Source organism: Abramis brama, assembly GCF_963993115.1.
Source record: "Abramis brama genome assembly, chromosome: 10".
In the NCBI taxonomy this organism is placed as follows: domain Eukaryota; kingdom Metazoa; phylum Chordata; class Actinopteri; order Cypriniformes; family Leuciscidae; genus Abramis; species Abramis brama.
This window is the reverse complement of record NC_139972.1, coordinates 13,127,431-13,149,930: the sequence shown is the minus strand read 5'-3', so window position 1 is coordinate 13,149,930 and position 22,500 is coordinate 13,127,431. Positions and strand designations below refer to the sequence as shown.

At 39.2% G+C, this 22,500-nt stretch overlaps 1 protein-coding gene across 5 annotated transcripts in view; it reads left to right on the top strand.

The window, feature by feature from the left end:
- The first annotated feature begins 8,376 nt into the window (after positions 1–8,376).
- dscaml1 (Down syndrome cell adhesion molecule like 1) overlaps positions 8,377–22,500 on the top strand; it is a 111,912-nt gene continuing 97,788 nt past the window's right edge. For all 5 annotated transcript variants that reach the window (XM_084127395.1, XM_084127394.1, XM_084127393.1 and 2 more), the window contains exons 1-2: positions 8,377–8,706; positions 22,278–22,500. The exon at positions 22,278–22,500 is cut by the window's right edge and continues 98 nt beyond it. In XM_084127395.1, coding sequence (XP_083983521.1) covers positions 8,457–8,706; positions 22,278–22,500 — 473 coding nt within the window. In that variant the 5' untranslated portion in view covers positions 8,377–8,456. The remainder of the gene's footprint in view (positions 8,707–22,277) is intronic.

The following is a 22,500-nucleotide window of genomic DNA, read 5'->3' as shown; positions in this document are numbered from 1 at the left end:
TATAGGGTTTCTAGCTGAAGCTAATTTGCAACCCCTGTCCCTGGTTAGGCTACTTTTAGGCTATTTTTGATGGATATTGGTTTACTTCTGCCCTTTTTGAGCACTTGAGCTTAACTGAGACTTGAGTGTTTGTAGAACTTTAAGAGGTGTTTAGTTTTATTTCTATTTTAGAAAATAAACATGTGATTGCTCTCTTCACAAATCAACTGATTCTTGTTTTTTTCACTGGCATGTCTCTTAGGTGTACAATACTAGTGCATATTTGAGCCTACATTCAGTATGAGTAAAACAATATTTAAAGTGTTAGTTCACCCGAAAAAAAAAAACGCTGGAAATTCTGTCTTTAATTACTCACAATTACTTTCGTTCATCTTCGGAACCCAACGATCTTTTTGAAGAAATCTGAGAGATTTCTGTCCCTCCATTGACAGCTACACAACTAGCACTTAGATACTTCACGAAGTTCATAAAGAGATCGTAAAACTAATTCATATGAATTGAGTGGTTTAGTAAAAAATTTCTGAAGAGACTTGATCGCTTTATATGATGAACAGATTGAATTTAGACTTTTTATTCACATATAAACATTCATCAACTCGTACATAAGTTACGATAAACGGAAGCTCAAGCATGTTTGCTTGATGTGTGAGAACCAATGAGGTTCATTCTCGTGTTACGCAGCACGATTGAGCTTCCCTAAGAACCAATGAGGTTCATTCTCGTGTTACACAGCACGTTTGAGCTTCCACAAGAACCAATGAGGTTCATTCTCGTATTACGCAGCACGTTTGAGCTTCCCTAAGAACCAATGAGGTTCATTCTTGTGTTACGCAGCACGTTTGAGCTTCCCTAAGAACCAATGAGGTTCATTCTCGTGTTACGCAGCACGTTTGAGCTTCCCTAAGAACCAATGAGGTTCATTCTCATGTTACGCAGCACGTTTGAGCTTCCCTAAGAACCAATGAGGTTCATTCTCGTGTTACGCAGCACGTTTGAGTTTCCTCAAGAACCAATGAGGTTCATTCTCGTGTTACGCAGCACGTTTGAGTTTCCTCAAGAACCAATGAGGTTCATTCTCGTGTTACGCAGCACGTTTGAGCTTCCTCAAGAACCAATGAGGTTCATTCTCGTGTTACGCAGCACGTTTGAGCTTCCTCAAGAACCAATGAGGTTCATTCTCGTGTTACGCAGCACGTTTGAGTTTCCTCAAGAACCAATGAGGTTCATTCTCGTGTTACGCAGCACGTTTGAGTTTCCTCAAGAACCAATGAGGTTCATTCTCGTGTTACGCAGCACGTTTGAGCTTCCCTAAGAACCAATGAGGTTCATTCTCGTGTTACGCAGCACGTTTGAGCTTCCTCAAGAACCAATGAGGTTCATTCTCGTGTTACGCAGCACGTTTGAGCTTCCTCAAGAACCAATGAGGTTCATTCTCGTGTTACGCAGCACGTTTGAGTTTCCTCAAGAACCAATGAGGTTCATTCTCGTGTTACGCAGCACGTTTGAGCTTCCCTAAGAACCAATGAGGTTCATTCTCGTGTTACGCAGCACGTTTGAGCTTCAGCAAGAACCAATGTGGTTTATTATTGCGTGTCAAGCATGTTTGGTTGAGCTTCTGTTTATGTTTGCTGATTAATGTTTAAACGTGAATAAAAAGCCTAAATTCAATCTGTTCATCATATAAAGCGATCAAGTCTCTCCAGAAAATGTGGACTGAACCACTCAATTCATATTAGTTTTACTCCTTATTGACTTTTTGAAGCTTTTTGAAGTGGTAGTTGCATAGCTGTCAATATATAGAAGCCTCTTAGATCTCTTCAAAAAGACTTAATTTGTGTTCCGAAGATGAACGAAAGTCTTACAGGTTTGGAACGACATGAGGGTGAGTAATAAATGACAGAATTTTCATTTTTTGGTGAACTAATATCTATATATATATATATATATATATATATATATATATATATATATATACGTACTATTGATCATGCTGTATATCAAAGTCTTGGTCACTGCTTTTAATTACGGAAGTAACGAACTGCGCGGTTAGACCAACAGAAAGAAACGGAGAGCTGGAGAAGAGCCAGCGCTCAGGAAGTTTGAGGTATTGTTCTGCAAGATGACAAAGAGCATTAATCACCGCTCTAGGCCTGAGCTTAATTATGCTTGAATAAATAAGTCATTAAAGGCAGAGACAGGGCCTGTCAGGCGCACTCCTGAGCTGAAGCACTCTGCTATAGCGACACCTTCATCTTTCTCCTTCTCTTTCACCTCTCTCATTCTCTCTTGCTTGTTTCTTCTTATATTTCATAAAAACACAAGTGAACAGCGTTGTTTGTCCCCATAATGGGTTTCCTTCAGAAAATTGTGTATATGCATTGCATAAAGAGTTCAACATTTTTACATTGTTTTTTTTTTTGTTTTTTTACAAGTAATTTGAAGTATTCAAAGCATTAAAAGTATTTTTTTATAATTAATATAATTGTTTTTCATTATGCAAAAGTTAGTTTCAGTCCTCGAATCACCTTATTTATTTTATTTTATTCATATTTATATTGCCATTTTATATGCTTTTCTATAACTTCAATTCATTCTGAAATATATTGAGGTTTTATTTCCCAAAGGACAACTCAGGTGCTGTACACTTAAGAAAATTATACTTTGGACCAATTTGTTACAGCCAAATTTTAATTATGTTCTCAAATTATATTTATGGTTTGGTTTAAGCCTTAAATTTTGACTTAATATTAATCAAAAATACTTCATCTTACCCCTCTCTCCCCTATGTAAACCGAAGCTGGAAACTGAGCAAAGCAGAATTTATGTTGATTTAGGCATAAAACCAGGCGTTGATGTAGTTTAGACCCTTATGCTTTGTTGTTGGTTTGAGTATGTTTTCAGGTCATTAGATATCAAGAATACAATAGACAATGAATAAGGTTATAATTAATATATATAAAATAATTTTGGGGAAAAAAATTGAAGTTTTCTTGCATTTGGAAATAGGATGAAGTATATAAACCTTGTGCTGCGGTTTTAATGTGATAAAAATCTCAATAAGCTTGCAGAATAAAGTGTAAATAGTGGTCTGCTTACAGGTGCACTTAATGGTGAGAGGGTCAGCACTGGTAGGTTCCCACACATGGAGAAGTGTTTAGGCCTGTAGGGTATACATGAGTGGGTCTTGTTGCAGTTGGTCAGCATTTTAACACCCCTGCTTAGAGCTTAAGGATATACTGGTTTAACTTGTCGTGAAAATAAATCCACTTGTTTGGCTTTGTTAATTTGAAGCTGGGGGTGACTGTAGCGTGGGAATCAAGATACAATCTGGACACACAGGTCTGGATGGAAACTTCAACTTTAGAACAGAACAAACAACATTGTACTGCAGAAGTGGACTAGAGTCTATCATCTTCATAGAATTGAGTGAATAAATAGTATTATTTTGTGTAAACTCTTTTTTAACCCTTGTCTGCATTGTAAGATCTTCCCACTAGATGTCAGTAAGTATTCTAATTGATTCAAATGCACTGCATATCGTTATCGCAATCTCATATACACACCCAAGTCCAGGGGAAAATATCATCCCGTTTTGACCTCATGAGCGTTTAAGAGAACTATTTCATTTTGGGATGGGATAATTTGGATTGAATTGAGTTACAAAAGATCATACACTATGTCACCTGTGGTCAAAGAAGTCCGTACAAGCACTTATTCATTTAGAATGAAGAATTAATCGAGGTACAATCAGCTCATTTTCTGTTGATATATTTTAGTCTTTACACAGTTTAATCATATATATTTATTTATTCTTTAGAATTTATACAGCATATATATATATATATATATATATATATATATATATATATACTGATACTTATCACATTTACATCCCTCTTAGCCCTTCACAGATTGCTTCTCCATAAATTCCCTCCTTGTTTCACCTTTTCCTGACTTTTCTCCTCTCTCCAGTTCCTGCTCCACTGTTTCTTCCAACCATAATGGCGAGAGACTCTCATAAGATAAACACATGAAAAAAAAAAAAGAGGAAGATCAGGAGATGAGAGATTTGCAAAGCGAAACAACCAACCCCCCATTCCCCTCTTTTCCTCTCTCTCTTTCTTTTCCTCTCTCTTTCATTATCCTCCCCTGCTCATTTGAATAAATTAACACCCCCCTGACGTCTCGCTTCACCACCTTCCTCTTCCCCCCGATTTCTCCCCCCTCAACAGGCTGCAGGGAGAGCGAGAGCTCCAGAAATATCCTCCTGTTTCCACACACGTTCATTCACTTACTCCCTCATGCACATAGACACAATCACACCCACCCTCTAATACACCAAATTCATCCCGAAAGCTCGGGTTCAACAGTCTTGTCTCCACTAACGCAAAACAAACCCCCTCCTCAGCCTGCAAAAAAAACCAAAAAAACATAAATTACGAAATAAAACATTTGGTCTTGTAAAAAATCAGACTGGCGCGCATGCGCAGACGCGGGTCCCTCCCTCAGCTGACTGACTTGGTGCAGCTCACTGACTCATTTGACTAATGCTGGCGAGCGTAACATGGCGTACAGTTCTGTATCAGGCTGGCTAATTAGCGCCAGTGCAGCTCCAGCGAAACTGGGCAAGTCGTGCGCCGTCATGCTAAACCAAAGCACCATCTGGGCCTCCTCGGCCGCCATTTTGGATCTGCATGGCGCTAGTTTGCATAGAGCACTCTAATAAGCGGCCATACTGCAGGGGGAGCTGGGAGAAACGGTTAGCCACCATTACGGAAGGCTAGCTTTTAGTGCCCTCCCGTTACCTGCATGTGGCTGAGGTGGGTAGGCACCAACCCTTGCTCCCTCGCTTCCACTCTGCTACCACCCTCTACCCTCAGTGACCTTGCAGGCATTTTGGTTGGGGAGGGGGGCTCTCTGCATTAATACCAGATACATTAGCGTTAATATGATTCTACCATGTAGCCATGGCCTGAGGGGGACTCTGATTGTCTGCGTATTAGCATTACCCTTCTCATTAGCCCACCCGCTTCTGCCTTCTCCGCTCTCTCTCCTTCCTTCTCCTCATTGGCGGACTCTCTCCCTCTCTCTCTATCTCGTTCTTCGCTTTTCTCCAGGCAACAGATGAGAGAGAGTGATGCAGATGATTTGTATTAGCAATGATTTCAACAGTAGCTGCCTGCCTGGAAGTCAGTGGTCACTTCCTCTCTGATGCACATTGTTTAGATACATAGACAGTTCTAGATTTCTTTCAGCCAGCATGGCTTGTACTTTCTTTCAGAGTGTTTGTGTGTCTCCATAAGTGTGTGGGAGGGTAAGGGTAGCATTCCATCTTCTATATTTCCACTTGTTACATAAGTGAGTTGAGAGGAGAGGAAGAGAGAGGCCTCTGTAGGAAACAAAGAGTCGGGCTGATCTGCTCAACTGCTCGTTTCTCTGCTTGTTCTTTTCCATAGAAACCACTGCAGAAAAACAAGTGTATCTGTATCAGAAATATTCAGGAGCTTACTGGTGGGATAATCACTATGTGTGCGACCACTTCCACGTAATGGCAAAGTGTAGAGTCATAGTCGAGACCAGCTTATTATAGTCATAGTCTTGGTCCAGTCATTGACTTGGACTCAAACCTGTTCTGGTCTAGACCTTGACTTGGACTCAAATTAGTTGGTCTCGATTACAACACTGGCCAAGTGACCCCCTAAGGTTATCAGGGGTCATCCCCCTTGACACCAAAGAGTCATATGAATTTCACATCATTGTGCCACTGTGCTTGACCCTATTGGTCATTCATTTCAAACTAGATTGGTTGCTCTTAGGGTGTGCTCACACTTGGCATGTTAATTTGATTAAAACAAACTCTGGTGCGATTGCTCTGAACCCTGGTGCGTACCAAACAAGTTGACAGAGACCACTGAAAAGATGGGTCTAGGTCTGCTTCCAAACGAACTCTGGTGCAGTTCGACTGAAATATGCAACACAATCCAAAGACATGTAAACGAACCAAAAAACAGGGTGTGACGTCACATGATGCGACCCTTAAAAGACAGAATTCTCAAGCATACCTGATTTCTCTCATCATAGTTGTGACGTTGCCCATTAAAGTTTGGTATAGGCATCAGTACCGCTTCTCCTTGCAGCAGATCTTTTTTGTTTTTAATCTTTGGGTTAGGTGTATAAAATGACTTTGATGGCTAAGCGAACCAGGACTAAATGTATTGGACCAAAATAACCAAGAGAACCCAATTACAAGAGTGAACACATCGTTAAGATTAACCCAACCCAAAACTAGGGCCGTTGTCAGGTGAGGACAACCAGAAACATTGTCCTAGACACATTACTCTCAGAAAAATGTGTAAAAATTGTTTAGCTTGCAACGGGGTAATACCTTGAAAAATGCATCTTTGTTCCTTATCTACCCTAAAAGTTACATATTATTACGTTACGGTACTCTTAAGGTACTAATGTGAACCCGTTAAAGGTGCTGCCCCAGTGACAAGTGGTTCTGCCCTTAAAAGGTACAATTTTTTGCATGGGATTTTTTTTTTTTTTTTCAGTGATAATGTTAGGGGCTTGCAAAGATCCCTTATGGTATAGTCATTGGGTAATATTGTAGAAGGGGCTGACCCATAAAAATGTTATCTCAGGCCCTGGTAGTTTTTGCAGTGACACTGTCCCAAAGCAGACTGCAAGAATGTCAACGTGAGGTCTCTGGCTTTGTCCGGAAATGTACTGTTCTCTATCCATACCAAAAATGTATTAATTAATCAATTTTAATGCAGTGAATTGTTGCCATTTTGTACTCTCTGAAATGCAAACTTGTCCTCAATAGGGCCATGTAAGCAAAAAACTTTGCAGAATTGGATTTAACGTGGTTAAACTAAGATGAAAATACTATACTCGTATTGGTTGCTGAAAGCATAAACTTAACCTAAATATTATTATCTAGAGTAGTCATAATTTACATATATAAATCAGGGATGGAGGATTCTGCTATGTGAACATAAATTCACTAATGATTATTCCATTGAAATGAACTGAAATGACATGACATGATATGAACTGGTTGGGTAAGGATACGTTGCTGTCAGCGTGTGTAGAATCACATGTCGGTGTGATGGATTTCTGTATCGGTTTATTCTCTGACAGGGCTGCACATAGCCTATAATCAATAGCAGTACAGCATGTTACAGATCAATAATTACCAGAAGAGAGAGTGTGTGTGGGAGTGTGAAGCCAGAGCGCTGGAGCGGAACCATCAAGCCAAACACTGTAACCATTGGTTGCAGACAATCACTTTACACATTGTTGTCATTTCTTAAGTTTTCCCGGTGGGGAGGTAGTGTACCATACTGTAATTTTACACCCAGACACTCACTCTAGCATTGTTACATATCATTGTCAAGATATTCCATATCCATCACTGCTTTATTCTTTATACGCTGAAGATTTTGCCAATTTCCATATAGCCTACAAAAACTGTCAAATAGATTTTTGTTGTTGTTGTTGTTGTTGCTTAATCTGAATTATAAGAGTTCAATAATGCTAATTACAATTCCCACTGTTTAATAAAATCCATTAACATAAATATTTGTTTTTTCAGACGTTGAAGGTGTAGAAAGACTCTATAGTCACCAGACGATAAAGCCGGGGTGGTCTGTGAGCATTATCCGCCACTCTAGACAATACACGATACGCCCTTCGCATGTCATTCCTCTCATTCTGAGCGCAGAACAATGCCGGCGATTCAGACACTCTTCGGCGCGCCTCTGAAGCACGCGTTCTCCCTTATTCACATACGTTAATGTATGGAGAGAGCGTGACCGGGTCTCGTGCTGTTTCTCTAAGGACGCACGCGTGCCACTCAACGATCAGTGACAAAGAACGTACGCGGAGCGTTTTGCGCGCAACATTTACACGAACTTTACTTTAAAATGACTCTCAGTCCTGCCGGGGGAAAAAAAAACACACATGGTTTGATTTGCAAATCTTGAGTGGTTTAAGGTGGTCCCCCAGACTGGTCATGCTGTTTTTTTCCGTCCTGGTCAGTTGAAAAGTGCCTAAAACCAGCAAACAGGTCTGGCTGAGAGACCACACAAGGTTTAAGCTGTTTTTCTCAGCAGCGTTGCATCAATGCGAGATTTCTGACGATAAAAGATAAGCCGTTGACATCGCGAAAAGTGATCCGCCGTGCGTAAAAAAAGCAGTCATTTAGTTCCCAGGTGCGCCATGGTAACATTGAGTGCCACATAATGCCCCGGCTGACTCCAGCCACGTGGACCGCTCACAACAACAACAACAACAACAACAACATGTTAAGTCCTGTCCTCTCTGATGCACTCAACCCACCCCCACCAACAAAACTCCGCGCGCCGTCCTCGCCGCGTCTCTCTCTGGCCCCGCACCAGCACCTCTCCATCTCGCCGTACCATTAGACTACCGAAGGAGGGGCCGTTCGGATGACGGTCCCGCGGAGGGGAGGGTACGAGAGGCGGGACCAAAGTCTTCCCCGCTTCTCGGCGCTGACGAGTACGGGACTAGGGCTGGAGAGATCGCCGGGGAGCATCGTCACCACTCCTGCACGGAGCCTCGCCTGGCCGAATACTGCACAGTGCACACGTCGGGATTGCAAAACATTCCTGAGAAATATACCTGCTATTTATGGCATGTGGCTGGTAACTTTACTCCTGCTGTATTCTTTTCAAGAAGGTACGTAGTCAGTTTATTTATTCATTGCTGCTTTTTTTTTTTTTTTTTACTTGCAATGTGGAAAAATAACTGCACAATTAATTCAATTCAATTAAGTGGTAATTTGTTTGCACAAAAATCGCACTGTTCCAAGTTCAGTGGACGGAGTTTCAACGTTATTTTATTGCGCGCTCACATATCTGGATTTTAGGAAGTTTCTTTCCCTCTAAAACTAATATACAACTTCGTTCAAAATGTTTTTAGTTGCTTAAAATGGGGGGAAAGTGTTTCTCTAGTCGGCGATTAACGACGAACAGAAGATTGTGAGGCTGTAGGATCTGCATGTTCCCGTGCGCAAAGATGGGGGAGATAGCATGATTTGTATGCAAGATATGAATATGCTGTTGAGTTATGAATATGTAGAACGGGAGCAGATTTTTGCATCGGTCGTGTGCATTTGCCATACACTTTTGGCCTTCTGTATGTTGCTTGTTGGGAAAAGTAGAGTTGGTCAGTGAGGTGTAATTTTTCTGCTCTTGATACTTTTTTTTTTTTTTTTTTTTTTACTGCGCTAGAATAAGAATGTTATTTTCTTGGATTTGAATAGGTCTGTTCGTTGTTTATAGTAACATGCTGTTTTATGCCTTTAGGGAAAAGAATAATTGGTATTTTGTAATAAAAGTGCATATGTCTGTGGTAGAGGGTGAATATATCTGCATAGATCATGTGAAAAATAGAATGGCTTATGCAGCCTCATTTCCAATTAGCACTGGTGCAATTAGTGGTCCTCCATTTTCTATGCCAACATATTCCTGGTTTGACTGTGCTGATGGTGGGTTTGATATGGCACATTTGAATTTGTATAAATGCAAAACGAAGATGTGGTTTATTTTGATCATAATTAAGGTTATTTATTTGCTCATTCAGTTAGTTTTACGCATCAATTTCTGTCATGATGTCTCCTCAACAATTTTGTTTTTGACACCTCACAGCATACATGCCCCTCCTTTCCTCACCCTCCAGCCTTGGAGATATGCTTTCAGTTTTTGCACATATTTTTTCCCCTAAAATTATCTTGCAAAATATTTTGGGATGAAACCACTTTTCAAAACGTCTGTTTTGAAGTGTTCTTTATCTGATATTCCATCGTCAAGTATGACTAAAATATTTGCCCACAACCAATTCAAATGCGAATGCTTTACCTGGTTATACAGTACTTGAGTTTGGATGCTTTAGAATTGAAAATACATTTTGTTTTTATATTTTAATGTCATTTGATCGGGGATGTAAGGTCAGAATTATTCTGTTTCTCTTCCAGTGTGCGTGTGGGTTTGTGAAAGAGAACTGTAGTGTGTATTAATGTGTGTTTGTGTATGTTTGTGTGTGTTCTTGTATGGGGGAGGAAGGGTGCAGTAGGGCGTAAAGTGCGTAAAAACGGGATATGGAGGGCGCAAACAAACTTATTTTTGTCATGTTCTCTTTTTATTTAATAATTCTCATAGTTTATATAGAGTTTTCTGTAATTCTCACAATATATATCTTATCATGTATCTTAAGCTCTGATGACACGGTCGATAGGAGATGTAAAACGCACATCAATTATCATACATGCATATGCATTAGGACTGCGTATTTTTCCGAGAGGGCCGCGCCTCCATCTTTTTCACTTTCAAGGAATGTAGAAACATTTCTCCTTAAAAAGCTTTTTTCCACCTTTCCAGAAATAATTGTATGTTATCATAAGAACACATTTTAGTCGTTTTTGTTTAGAAATGAGCAGCCATTTTAAATGTATTATTATGCATTATCGTGACCCGGGCAAGTTGTAATATATTACCCCCCTGCCTCACACCTGAACCCCGGGCTGGGAAACCGAATCCAGGGTAAATTGTCGTCTCGAGGGTCAGTTTGTCTTTTTATGGAAATGCAACTAAATGAAATGGAAAAATGCACCGAGGGATGCTGCAGTATTGAAGGTTGAAATGTACATTGTTATTTGCATGTGAGTTATAATTTGATAAAAAATTATATATAAAAAAAATATAATTAATATTATTATTATTATTATTATGAACAAAAATAATAGCAAATAGTATAACTATTATTATTAAACTAATTAATAAAGCCTTAGTTTATTGGAAGGATTTTTAATTGTGTTAATAGGGTCTATAACATTTTAGAATTAATCCATGTTATTATCCAGATGTTGTATAGCCTACTCTTTGTGATGGGTCTCAATTTTTTTTAAATATCAAACAAATGGGTTTTTTTTTTTAGCTTTAATAATTTTATTTATGACATATTTGCTTGGATATTAAATAATGAATAAAGGGATGTATAGGCAGTGTGTGTTCGCTTGTGTGTGTCTGTCCAATATTTATTTTAAGGATCAGCAGTCGTCAGGTCGTCAAATTTGTGTGGTGGCTGCGATATTATCCGGTCTGATCCGATTTTCTGAACATTTGCCTAAATTAAAATGTGATTGAAAGGAGCTTGCCATGCACGTCCAACACATCAGGCGCTTTCAGAGTCAGACATATTATTATTAATAATAATGGCCATGTGTATGTTTTACATCAACCATAGAAATATCTGAACATCTACAAAAAATTGCCCACTTTCAAGAGATTTCACCTCCAAACTGCTCGCAATGTCAAACCGGCTCCTCACATCAGGACACCTCCATCCCACCCGGTCTCCCCCTCATAGAAATATGCAAAATTGGTTTCCTTTCTCTTTCCCCCCCCATCAAATCCCCTGTTCTTCCCAGCTGCGCAATTAGTAGGAGATCTGCCGCATCCCCCACTCCAAAAGTAAATCAGGTCATTGGCCATAAGGACTCCATTTATTTCTCTCTCTCTCTCTCTCTCTATTTCGTTATACTCGTCATACAAACCAAACCTGTTCCTCTCTTCTTTCCATGACACTATGTTCATTACAATACGATACTTCCTCTATAAAAATAAAGAGTAAAGCCATGTGTGACAGCAGCATGAGTCACAGATAAACACGTTACTCCCATGAATTGTGTAGTAATACTTGAACTTTTCTTCTTCTTGAAAATAAGATGTTTAGATTGAACAGTTTTTTTTTTTTTTTTTTTTTTTTAAATCCAAAATTATTCTCAGCTAAATAATTTTACTCACTGGATAGTGGAAACTGATTTTTTTCATTAAAAAAAAGAAAGTAAAATAAATAAAAAAGTTAGTCAAAGAATGTGTTTTATTCCTGTAGCCGATGGGAAACATAGGCTACAGAGTTAAAAATTGCAATCAATAAAGTAACAATTTAATATGATCAGCTCTGGTCATGTGACTATTTACACCAGTCATGTAAAATATCCATATAAAATCAAGACAGTCTGAACTCTGTGTAAAATGCACCATTGACTCTTTTTAGACCCTTCAAACTCAAAAGAAAACTGGTGTCACAAATGCAACCGGTGAGATTTACTGGGTTAAGCGCCGTGCTATTCTTCCCTCCACACTCCCCGCCGCTCGACCTGCCATTTCAGCTGAAGTGCGGTCAAAATAAAAATCTTTGTGTCACTCTCGCGTTCCGCTTCGACAGGTGACCGCTGTTCTTCTTTCAGAGCTCGTGTGCCGGTGAGTTAAGCGCGTGAACAAACACTCCTCGCCTCCTGAGAGCACCTGCTGCTCGCGACACATCGGGGCCACTTGTCCATCCAATCGGACACCGCGCGCAAAGCATCCGTTCTATCAAGAGTCGAATAATGTGACGTGCGGTATCAGGGCGCGAACTGTCTGTGAGGGTTTGACTCCGCTGTTTAAAGGGATAGTTCACCCAAAAATGAAAATTCTGTCATAATTTACTTACTCTGAAGTTGTTCCAAACCTATATGAGTTTCTTTCTTCTGCTGAACACAAAATAAGATATATGGGTTACCAAGCAGTAGATGGGCCCCATTGACTTCCATAGTAGGCTGTGGGGGGTGGGGGGGTTCAATGGGGTTCAATGGGGTTTGGTTAGCAACAATCTTAAAAATATATTATTTTGTATTCAACAGAAGAAAGAAATTAATACAGGTTACAACTTGAAGGTGAGTAAATTATGACAGAATTTTTGGGTTACCATCCATTTACTCGTCTTGAACCCTCCCAAAACACCCAATCAAATGGTTGGAGGAGGTTATAAAACGATGTAGGCTATTAATGTAATAGTCTAAGTATATTGTTTGTTTCAAAATCATTTTCAATCAACTCTTCAGTAACAATAAAAGTTACAGAATCAATTCGTCAGAGCACTATAGTCGCTGAGGAACAGAAGTAGCGGTAACCATAGCAACAGTACGCTGCTCGCGCGCTTTCCATTACGATCAGTGTGGATGGGTAAACAAAACAACTGTCAATATTTTTTTGTTATTATGATTTTAAATATCACAGATATAATCACTAACACAAATAAATACTACTTTGTTTAAAACGTCTCTAATAGGAATAGCCTACAGGAACAGTAGCCTAGGGTTTATTATAGATGGGAAAGATAGCGTCAATATTCTGTTAAACGTCTTTCAGTTCGATAGAAGAAATGGGTTTGTGAGACCAACCTCGAGGGTGAGTAATGACAATGTTATTTTCTTCTTCTGTTCTACTGTCAACCGTCTCTTTAGATGGCGGTTAGATAGTGGTGAGAGGTCCTCAACATATTTCGCCCTGAAAATTACTGTCAGAAATTACTTTTTAAAAAGTCGACATGTCTGAAAGTTGTTTATTTCGCGTACATTCCAGTGCCACACTAACTTAGCCTACATACGTGGGTCGTACGTAGGCTACATTAGATCAATTCGTCAAAGGTCAAACGTCTGGTAAGTTAAGTTCGAAGTAAGTTAGTTCACTGCAATGTAAAAAACCTGCTCCTCCTCATCTCTTTGGATTCCATTCGTTCGTCAAGCTGTTTGTGACCGCAAATGTGGAGTGTTGCCAGTCTCATTATTTATTTTTTTATTTTTTATTTTTTGTGTGCTGTGTCTCAAACTTTGATATAATATGTTCATATCTAGTTTACAAATGAAACTAGTTAGAAGAAACTTTCAATTTGATTAAGATTTTATAATGTCTGTCATATAATGTTAACATTCAGTTAAATGGTCACAGAGACTTTCCCACATCCACTCCACTCCAGGATGGTGGTGGCTAGTTCACTCATGTACTTCTTTCTAACTGATGGTGTTACTCACCTTGTGTTACAACACTCGTTGTTCTCCCCTATTGTACTTAGTAAATTATGAGTGGACATGATTTATCTCAGACATAGTTACTTCCATCCACAGAGAGGAATACATTTTTACTGTGGTTTCATGTTGGTCATTTTAGTATCAAGACAACTTTAGAGCAGTTTAAAAAATAATGATGATACAAAATAAAGGGTTCCAAGTTTTTGCAGAAGAACCTTTCAGTGAACAGTTCTTAAAATAACCTTTTTTTTCGTAGAGTGAAGAACATTTTGAAAATCTAAAGAACTTTTTTCTACTTTAAAGAACTTTTTGTGCTATGGAAAGGAACCATGGATGTTAAAGGTTCTTCATGGATCCATAGTCAATAAAGAACCTTTATTTTTTAGAATGACATGGGCCACAGAACTGCAGGTTCCTGTTGCTCCGGTTTAAGATTATGACATGGTTCTCACATATAGTTAAAGAGTTCCCAGAAAGGGGGCAGCTTATAAACTATACAAACTACAGTTTATAAACTATCTGAAACACAGAAGATTCCATACGTTCTATTGACTTGCATTGAGATGTCTGACACCAACCTCCAAAAATCATCCCTTTGAAGTCTGAGCTACTTCGGCAAATGGTGTAAATGTTTTCTTTTTTCCCTGACGCTGCAGTACCGTGAAGATAAGAGGGTAGAGATCCCTTACCCTATTCAAAATCAAGATTATAAATGAAGAGACTCATCAGCCTCAGTCTCTTACATGACCACGATCATATCATATATTTGATTCATTATATAATGTAAACAGGATAGATGAATGCAAAATGCTAATTATTTAAACAAATGTATAGATATGCCTCACACTTTTTTCTCTCCCTCTTCTCAAAGAGACTGCCATGCAAATGTGGGAGGTTACATGTGACTGGTTTCCAATCTACTCTAGCTCACTCACGCAAAGCACTGAACAATCACAGGGGCAACAGTGGCAGGCAAGATTTACTCTAATATACCAGAACAAATGTAATCTAAACACCAAGTGTACATGTGTCCTCCTCAGCCTAGCTATGAAGAAATGCTTGACACACACACATACACACTCATTCTCGCTATCATAAACCCATTTATAACTGGATGCAACGTAGGGCTGACTTTAGATTCAGCTGGAAGTTACTCAGCACCTGTAGTATTGATTTTTCCTTGACTGCGCCGCGCATAAATGATTATCGGTTTGATAAGTGGCTTGTCTGAGGAAAGGTATAAAAACAAAGGAGGAAGAAAGTCAGCCTCTCTCTCTCTTAATCTCATGAGTCATTTTAATAGGTTAAAGAAAACATTATGACACTGGAAGCTGTTAAAAAATATTCAGCGTTGTAGCGAGATACAGACAGGCTTGACAGCGGAAATGGCCCTTGAACAATCTGCGAATAAATTAATTGGGAGGCTCGGAGGCAAATGGATGGTTGAATTGCGTTGTTGTCGAACAGTAGCGCGTCCCAAAAATATGTGTCTGCATTTAGACATGTTTATGTAGGTGAGACAGTGATCGGAAGAGAGATTGTGTGCAGATATCTTTGGGGACAGGGTGTGAAGATCTATGCGTGTGCATGCGAGAGAGTGTGTGTCTAAGCAAATGCAGATGAGCGACTGAGAGAGCTGCATTATGCATAGCGGCTCACCATTGGCAATTGCCTAGGATATCCGCAATACATATTCAAATGGCATTTTCATAGCGATTGAACAAAAAAATATATGTATGTATATGTTGTGCAAATGTGCAATGCTAGGAGGACCACACATAAAGGGGGAGTTAAGAAAGAGAAAAATGGAAGGCGATTAACAGGGAGAGATGGCGAGAAGGAGGGAAAAACAACATGAAATGATGAGCAAAGACATTTTTGAGCAGGAATTTTTTCGGTTGGAGGAAGTGGGTGGAGAATAACGCGTCCATCTTGAGAGTTAGACAGATAGATAGGGAAAATGGGCATCATTAATGGAGCGTTTCAGCATTCCCATGCAGCCCTTTCCCTCGTTTGGCATATGGCAACGGGAATAGCAAGGAGCTGCAGGGCTTCGTTAGCCCTCACACGGAAGTCATCTCAGAACAAAGAGAGAAGAAATTGGGTTATCCAATTGCCCTTTCTCTTTTCTATCCTTAAGACTCTCCTAAATTACTGATCGTCTACCCATGGACCATGATGGACATCCTTGGACATAGTGGTCAACCATTGTTGCATGCTTTGTGTGGGTACTGCTGTTGATGTGTTTCCATTTTGTTTCAATGCATAGCATCAACAAATCACCACACTAAATTGAATTACTTTGAATACACTACTTTATGCTGAAACTACACCATTGGTTCTAAAACCTTTTTCATTTATTTGGTGGCCATTCAAAATTGGCTGACATTTTTTCGACAATATATTTCTTACAATATAGTGTAAGTTTTACTAGTGATTTTATTTATTTGTTGGCTCTTAAAAGTGTGTAACTGACAGCTCAGTATAGAAGAGTTTGGGACTGTGCCTGTTTTTGTGGCAATCAGCCAATCAGCATTTGCCATTTCCTGCGGCTTTAAAGAGTTAAGCTAGTTCACCCAAAAATGAAAACTACTCACCCTCATGTCGTTCCAAACCCGTAAGACATTCGTTCATCTTTGGAACACAAACGAAGATATTTATATTGAAAACTGAGAGCTTTTTGTCCCTCCGTTGACAATTTTATGAAGCGTCACGAGTGCTTTGTTTCCGCAAAAAAAAAAATTATTTACAAAATATTCATCTCCAACGCACTATGTCTGCTCTCGTGTCAACACAACACACACGTTGTGGTGCTCTCGTGAACGCATGCAGGAAGTTAGTAATTTGTAAATAAAGTGCTAAATTATGTTTTTTTTGTGCAAACAAAGCACTCGCGACACTTCATAAAATTGAGGTTAAACCACTGGAGACGCATGGATTACTTTTATGATGTCTTTACTACTTTTCTGGGGCTTGAAAGTGGTAATTGCGTAGCTGTCAATGGAGGGACATAAAACACTCAGATTTTATTAAAAAGATCTTCATTTGTGTTCCGAAGATGAACGAAAGTCTTACGGGATTGGAACGACATGAGGGTGAGTAAATAATGACAGAACTTAAATTTGTGGGTTAAACTTAACTCTTTAAAGTTGCCGGAAATTATGTCATGACAAAGCTGATTGGATGATTGTCACAAAAACACTCAATTTCACACTTTTAAGGTGTGGTCACATCAGCAAATGTAGGCAAAGTTTTCCATTGTCAATTGTGTTGCGATCTATGAAGCCCTGCTCACTCAGAAGTCACTTTAAAACCAAGCAGCTTTCTGTTGGTTTGCATGGCGAATTCACATGACCAACTTGAACATGAGCGAAATCTGCATAGGGAACTTTTTTGCCCTTTTAATGAAACTGCCGATCGCACTGATTCCTATCGAAATAACTGGAATTCCACACTTTTAGAGTAATTTATCACATGCCATTTACAGCTCAGGTTATTGGCTCAAAAAGTTTTGTGGTCCCATGAGCAGAGAGAATGCTTTCTCCGGGTAGAATTCTATGATAGCATCCCAATAGTGACACCTGTTGATGGGGAGGACAAACTGCAGCTGTCCTGGTCTCAGGCTTTTTCCTTTCCCCCTCCTATACTTCAGACCCAGACAGTGTGGGGGGATGTGGATATCCTCAGGCCCTCCCTTTTGGATCCACAACCCCTTACCCAGAACCCCACTGTGAGATTATAGATATTGCAATCTTTATTATGGGGGTTTATGCTTTAGGCTATAATCTGCAAAGGCATAAGGGGTGGGGGGGCAGGGGGACTAACCAGTTGACCTGTTTTTCATCCCATAACAGTACGACCATGACCATATTTCCCAGTGTTGCTGTGTTTTGTTCAGATCTACAGTGAACTGATGTGTTGTCATGCATGCTTTCCGCTATTGTCTATATTTTCTGATGCCATGCGCAGGATGGCGTTTGCTCTCGTTTGTCCAATGATAAGCGAGAGATGTTTTTTATATCTATATATATTTATATAAAGAACTATTACAGATTAACAGATGTTTGTGTTTGCTTAGTTTTAAGTTGCATTTCTGCCGAGAGGAGATTGGCGCTGTCTATAGTGCTGAAATGTGTTTAGGGACCTTTCAGTCACTGTCCATGGTCCTGAAAAGAGCTCTCGGAATTATATTTGACACAGCTCAGAAACCAGGATAGAGTGCACTCTGCTCTCGTCCCAAATAGCACTTAAGGCTGACGGCAGCCAGGGACTGAGTCCATTTTGAGCATGTCAGGGATCTTTGCTGTTTAACTCTAATGTTGGATCCCAGAGGTTCTTTATACAAAAGTGTGGGTCAAAACATTTGCTTCAAACCCTAGATTTGTCAGTGCAACTGTGGCACTACATAAAGCGCTGACTTCGCATGCACAGCAAAACTCAGTCTAGTTCTGAAATGGGGGGAGGGTCGTGAACATCTAAAGGGGCTAAAGCATTCTCTAATTATTTATAAATTAATCAATTAAATTAAAAATAAATTAATTGTTTAAATAATTATAAATAAAATGAAATTGTTCAATTTATTGAAATGCTACTGTGAAATTGACTGCACCACTGAGCTTTTTATTTATTGCAGCATATTACCTTGGCAAACAAAACTTTTTAATTCGTCCTCTCGAAAATGGACATCTATTGGATCACAATTGGATCTAAAACATTTGCATTTCCACTTCTAAGAGATACTCATGCTGTCTTTCCTTCAAATGGTTATTAAACAGGTTAAACAGTTCTTTAAGACAGTTCATAACTTTTTTAAATCAGTTGCAAAAAAACGTATATTTTACATGTATATTAAACGTTGTTTAATCTGATACCGAAAAGACTGATTAACCCTAACTAACTGCTAGTTGGTCGTACTTGTTATTAAAGTGAAAGTTCGCCCGAAAATGAAAATTCTGTTATCATTTACTCACCCGCAAGTTGTTTCAAACCTGTATGAATTTCTTTCTTCTGCTGAACACAAAAGGCAAACTTGCCTTTTTGAAGATACAAAAAAGAAGATATTTTGAACAGTTAATGGGATTCTGGGATTCTAGATTATGTTAAGAAAATAGTTAGAAAATAAAATACTTGTGTCAGTTTCATAGCTGTGAAGGCAGTCTTTAAAAAATAACCTTGACTGTCAGGGACTTTTGAGTAATAAAGGGTGAGAACTGCCAGTCTACACTAATGTAATCCAGCACATTTTTATTTCATGCGAAGCGTGAACAATGAAAAGCATTTTATGTCATTCCCTTGCAACCTGTGACTCTCGACTCCACAAAACCATTCACTGCAGCCCCCCATCTAACCTACTCCTCTGCTCACTCTAGACCTGGTCCTGTCTGGACTCATGCCCCCTGGCTCGCACCCACCTCCATAATCTGCCCTCCCCACAGGGCAGAGTGAGAGGAGAAGTGATAGAGGCCCTCCACCGTGCTGCGATTATCAGGCCAGGAAGGCTCTGTGTGTGTTAAATGTGAAAGGAGATTATATGGATTTAACTCTCTGCGTCTGGCGTACAAATTCCAATCACATAACATATCCCTTCATGTTCTATGGGAATATAAAAAGAGAGGGAGAGAGAGTGATGGATGGAGAGAGAAAGAATCCAAACCCCCACCTTGCCCAGTAAAAGCTTTAGCTCTAATCTCAGCCTTTCAATTCTCTAGCACCACTTTTTTCATGTTTTTCATTCTATTTATGCTTTGCATGTTTGTTTTTTTTTCCTTATTCCAAATGGATATTATTATTATTGTCCTTTGTTTCTCGAGACTGATAAAAGGAGTAACCTATAACTGTCAAAAGTAATAATAACATAATTTTAGTCAGTAAAATAATAGAATGTAATTATTTACAAACCTTTCATGTCTTTCCAAACCCATTTAACTTATTTTTGCGTGGAGCACAAAAGAAGATATTTTATAGAATGTCCAAGCTGCTCTTTTCCATACAGTGAAAGTGAATGGGGACTTGGTACAGCCGTGGTTTCATTGCATTAAAAGAAGCAGCATTTGAATTTTTAGGTGAACTAATCCTTTAATATTCAATTTTAATATTGGGTATAAATTCCAATTTCATATTCATTTTTATACATTTTGAGTCTTCTGTGCATGGAAGCTTACAGTTTACTTATCTATGGCACCCCATTGACTTTAATGGCATGGTAGCATGTCACCATTATTCTTTTGAACACAATGAGAATACACAAGAATGGGGGTTAATCTAGGCATTGTTGACATAAACCTGGTGGGGGGCATTAATTAAATGTAATTGCCTTAGAAGAAAATTCTCTTGCTTTGGGCTTGTGTCTCCCTTGGCTCGGAGCCAGAGCTGAGCTAAGCAATTTTCAGAATACAAAAAGATACAGAGCCATCCCACCAGAACCATGTAATCCGTAATAGAGCCTGCAGATAATAGAGACGCCGGAATGGTAAATCACTAAAACGCCGCCTTTGAAGGACATCATTAGCTACGCTGCTAAATTAACACGCGTTAATTTACGCAACCATCTTTTTTTTCCTCTTTTCTCACAGTAGTCCGGGTTTGGTAATACACCAAGAGCGAATGATTGTCTGATCCAGATTAGCTGTCAGAGAGGTTTGTAGATACATAGCGGGGGTTCTATGACCTATTTATTCTCCTATCAGATGGCAGCATTCAGCATGGCTCACACCGCACACATATTAGATAAGTGATATTCTTTAATGCCTGCCCTACGACTGCTTGTTATCACTGTCATTTGGGTTAAGGTTGGATAAGTAAGGTTCCTTTGGTAAGGAAGCATCTGCCAAGAACACATATACTATAAAAAGATGTGATTGGAGAGTAAAGATCCACTATTGCTGTGGACAAAGTCGGTTTTTGTTTGGAAGGCTTGCTGATGCCTGCATCTTGCTTTGTTCATTTACATCTGCGTTTGCTTCTGTGAAAATTGCAGCTTTTTCAGTTTTACAATGAGTCAATTTAAATGAACACTTTCTATTGATGCTAAAGTATCTGGGGTGTGTTTTCCAAAAGGCGTTAGCCAACTATGGTCACAAGTTCTGTCGTTAGCAATGATTTGGTGCTTCCCGAAACCATAGTTCCACCAAACATTCGCAAGTTGTTTGGTTGGAACTACAGTTTTTGACCTGTAGTTAGAAGCATAGTTTTTTGTTAGTACGACGTGAACATATAGATTGTTGTGCTCTTGATCAAAATAACCAAGCTTACATGTAGTACATTTATCTCCTTCATAGTGCTGGGCAACGATTAATCGCGATTAATCGCATCCAAAATAAAAGTTTGTGTTTACATAATATATGTGTATGTACTGTGTATAATTATTTTGTTTATATAAATACACAATATTTTGACACATGTATATATTTAAGAAAAATGTGCATGTATATACTGTATATATATATTAATACATAATTATATATATTTTATATATAAATGACACATTTTTCTTAAATATATACATGCATATGTGTATTTATATATACAAAATGATTATATACAGTACACACACACATATATTATGTAAACACAAACTTTTAGTTTGAATGCGATTAATCGTTGCCCAGCACTAACCAAGTCAAGTCAAGTCACATTTATTTATATAGCGCTTTTTACAATACAGATTGTTTCAAAGCAGCTTTACAGAGATAACAGGAAAATAATGCAAAAACAAAACAAAACCAAAGTTAATTTTCAAGATTGTGCATATGCGAATGTGCACCAGACACCCAGGGAACCCCGGAATATGACGCAAGAGGAAACCCGTGATTGACGAAGGACAAAAATAGTGAAGTAGTCTTTAAATGCCTTTTTTTTTTTTTTTTACTGGCAATAATCTGACATTAATTGATCTCAAACCGATTAATTAGCATAAGTTGGTACTCCACCATCTGCGCGACGTCAATTGACTAGCTACAGTAGTTAGTTTCTCTAACAGTGTGTCACACTATGGTACAGTAGTTATATGTTGTTGTACAGGCAAAGCAAGCCTTAGCTTAGCATTGTGCACTTGGAAAATGACAGACAAATTATCAGATAAAGGACAATTTTTGGTTACATCATCTTCTCAATCCATTGATTGATTTCTAAATTTGAATCGAGTTGTGCTGACCCAATGGGAACGCCTCTGGGATAATCCAATCAGAGGACGGCAGGGCATGCACTTTACCAGATGTGATTGTGAGGTGGAAGTTTGCCAGAAGGACGCACAGAGCTTATTTTATGATGTGCTGCTCATTTCAAAGTGCAGTAACCCAAAGGAACAAGTATGAGTTGGCCCCTTAACCTGTCCAGGTGTTGATTTGCTGAATAAAACTCTATGGTCACTTTGTGACTGACCATGTTGTCTCTCTTCCAGTGCACAGCGAGGATGTGGTCTCGACGCGGCTGTACTTTGTGAATGCTTCCCTGCAGAGAGTGACCTTCTCCAGCTCAGTGGGGGTGTCCCTGCCCTGTCCTGCGGGTGGCGCCCCCCATGCCGTCCTCCGCTGGTACCTGGCCACTGGCGACGACATCTACGACGTGCCACACATCCGCCACGTTCACGCCAACGGCACGCTGCAGCTCTACCCCTTCTCCCC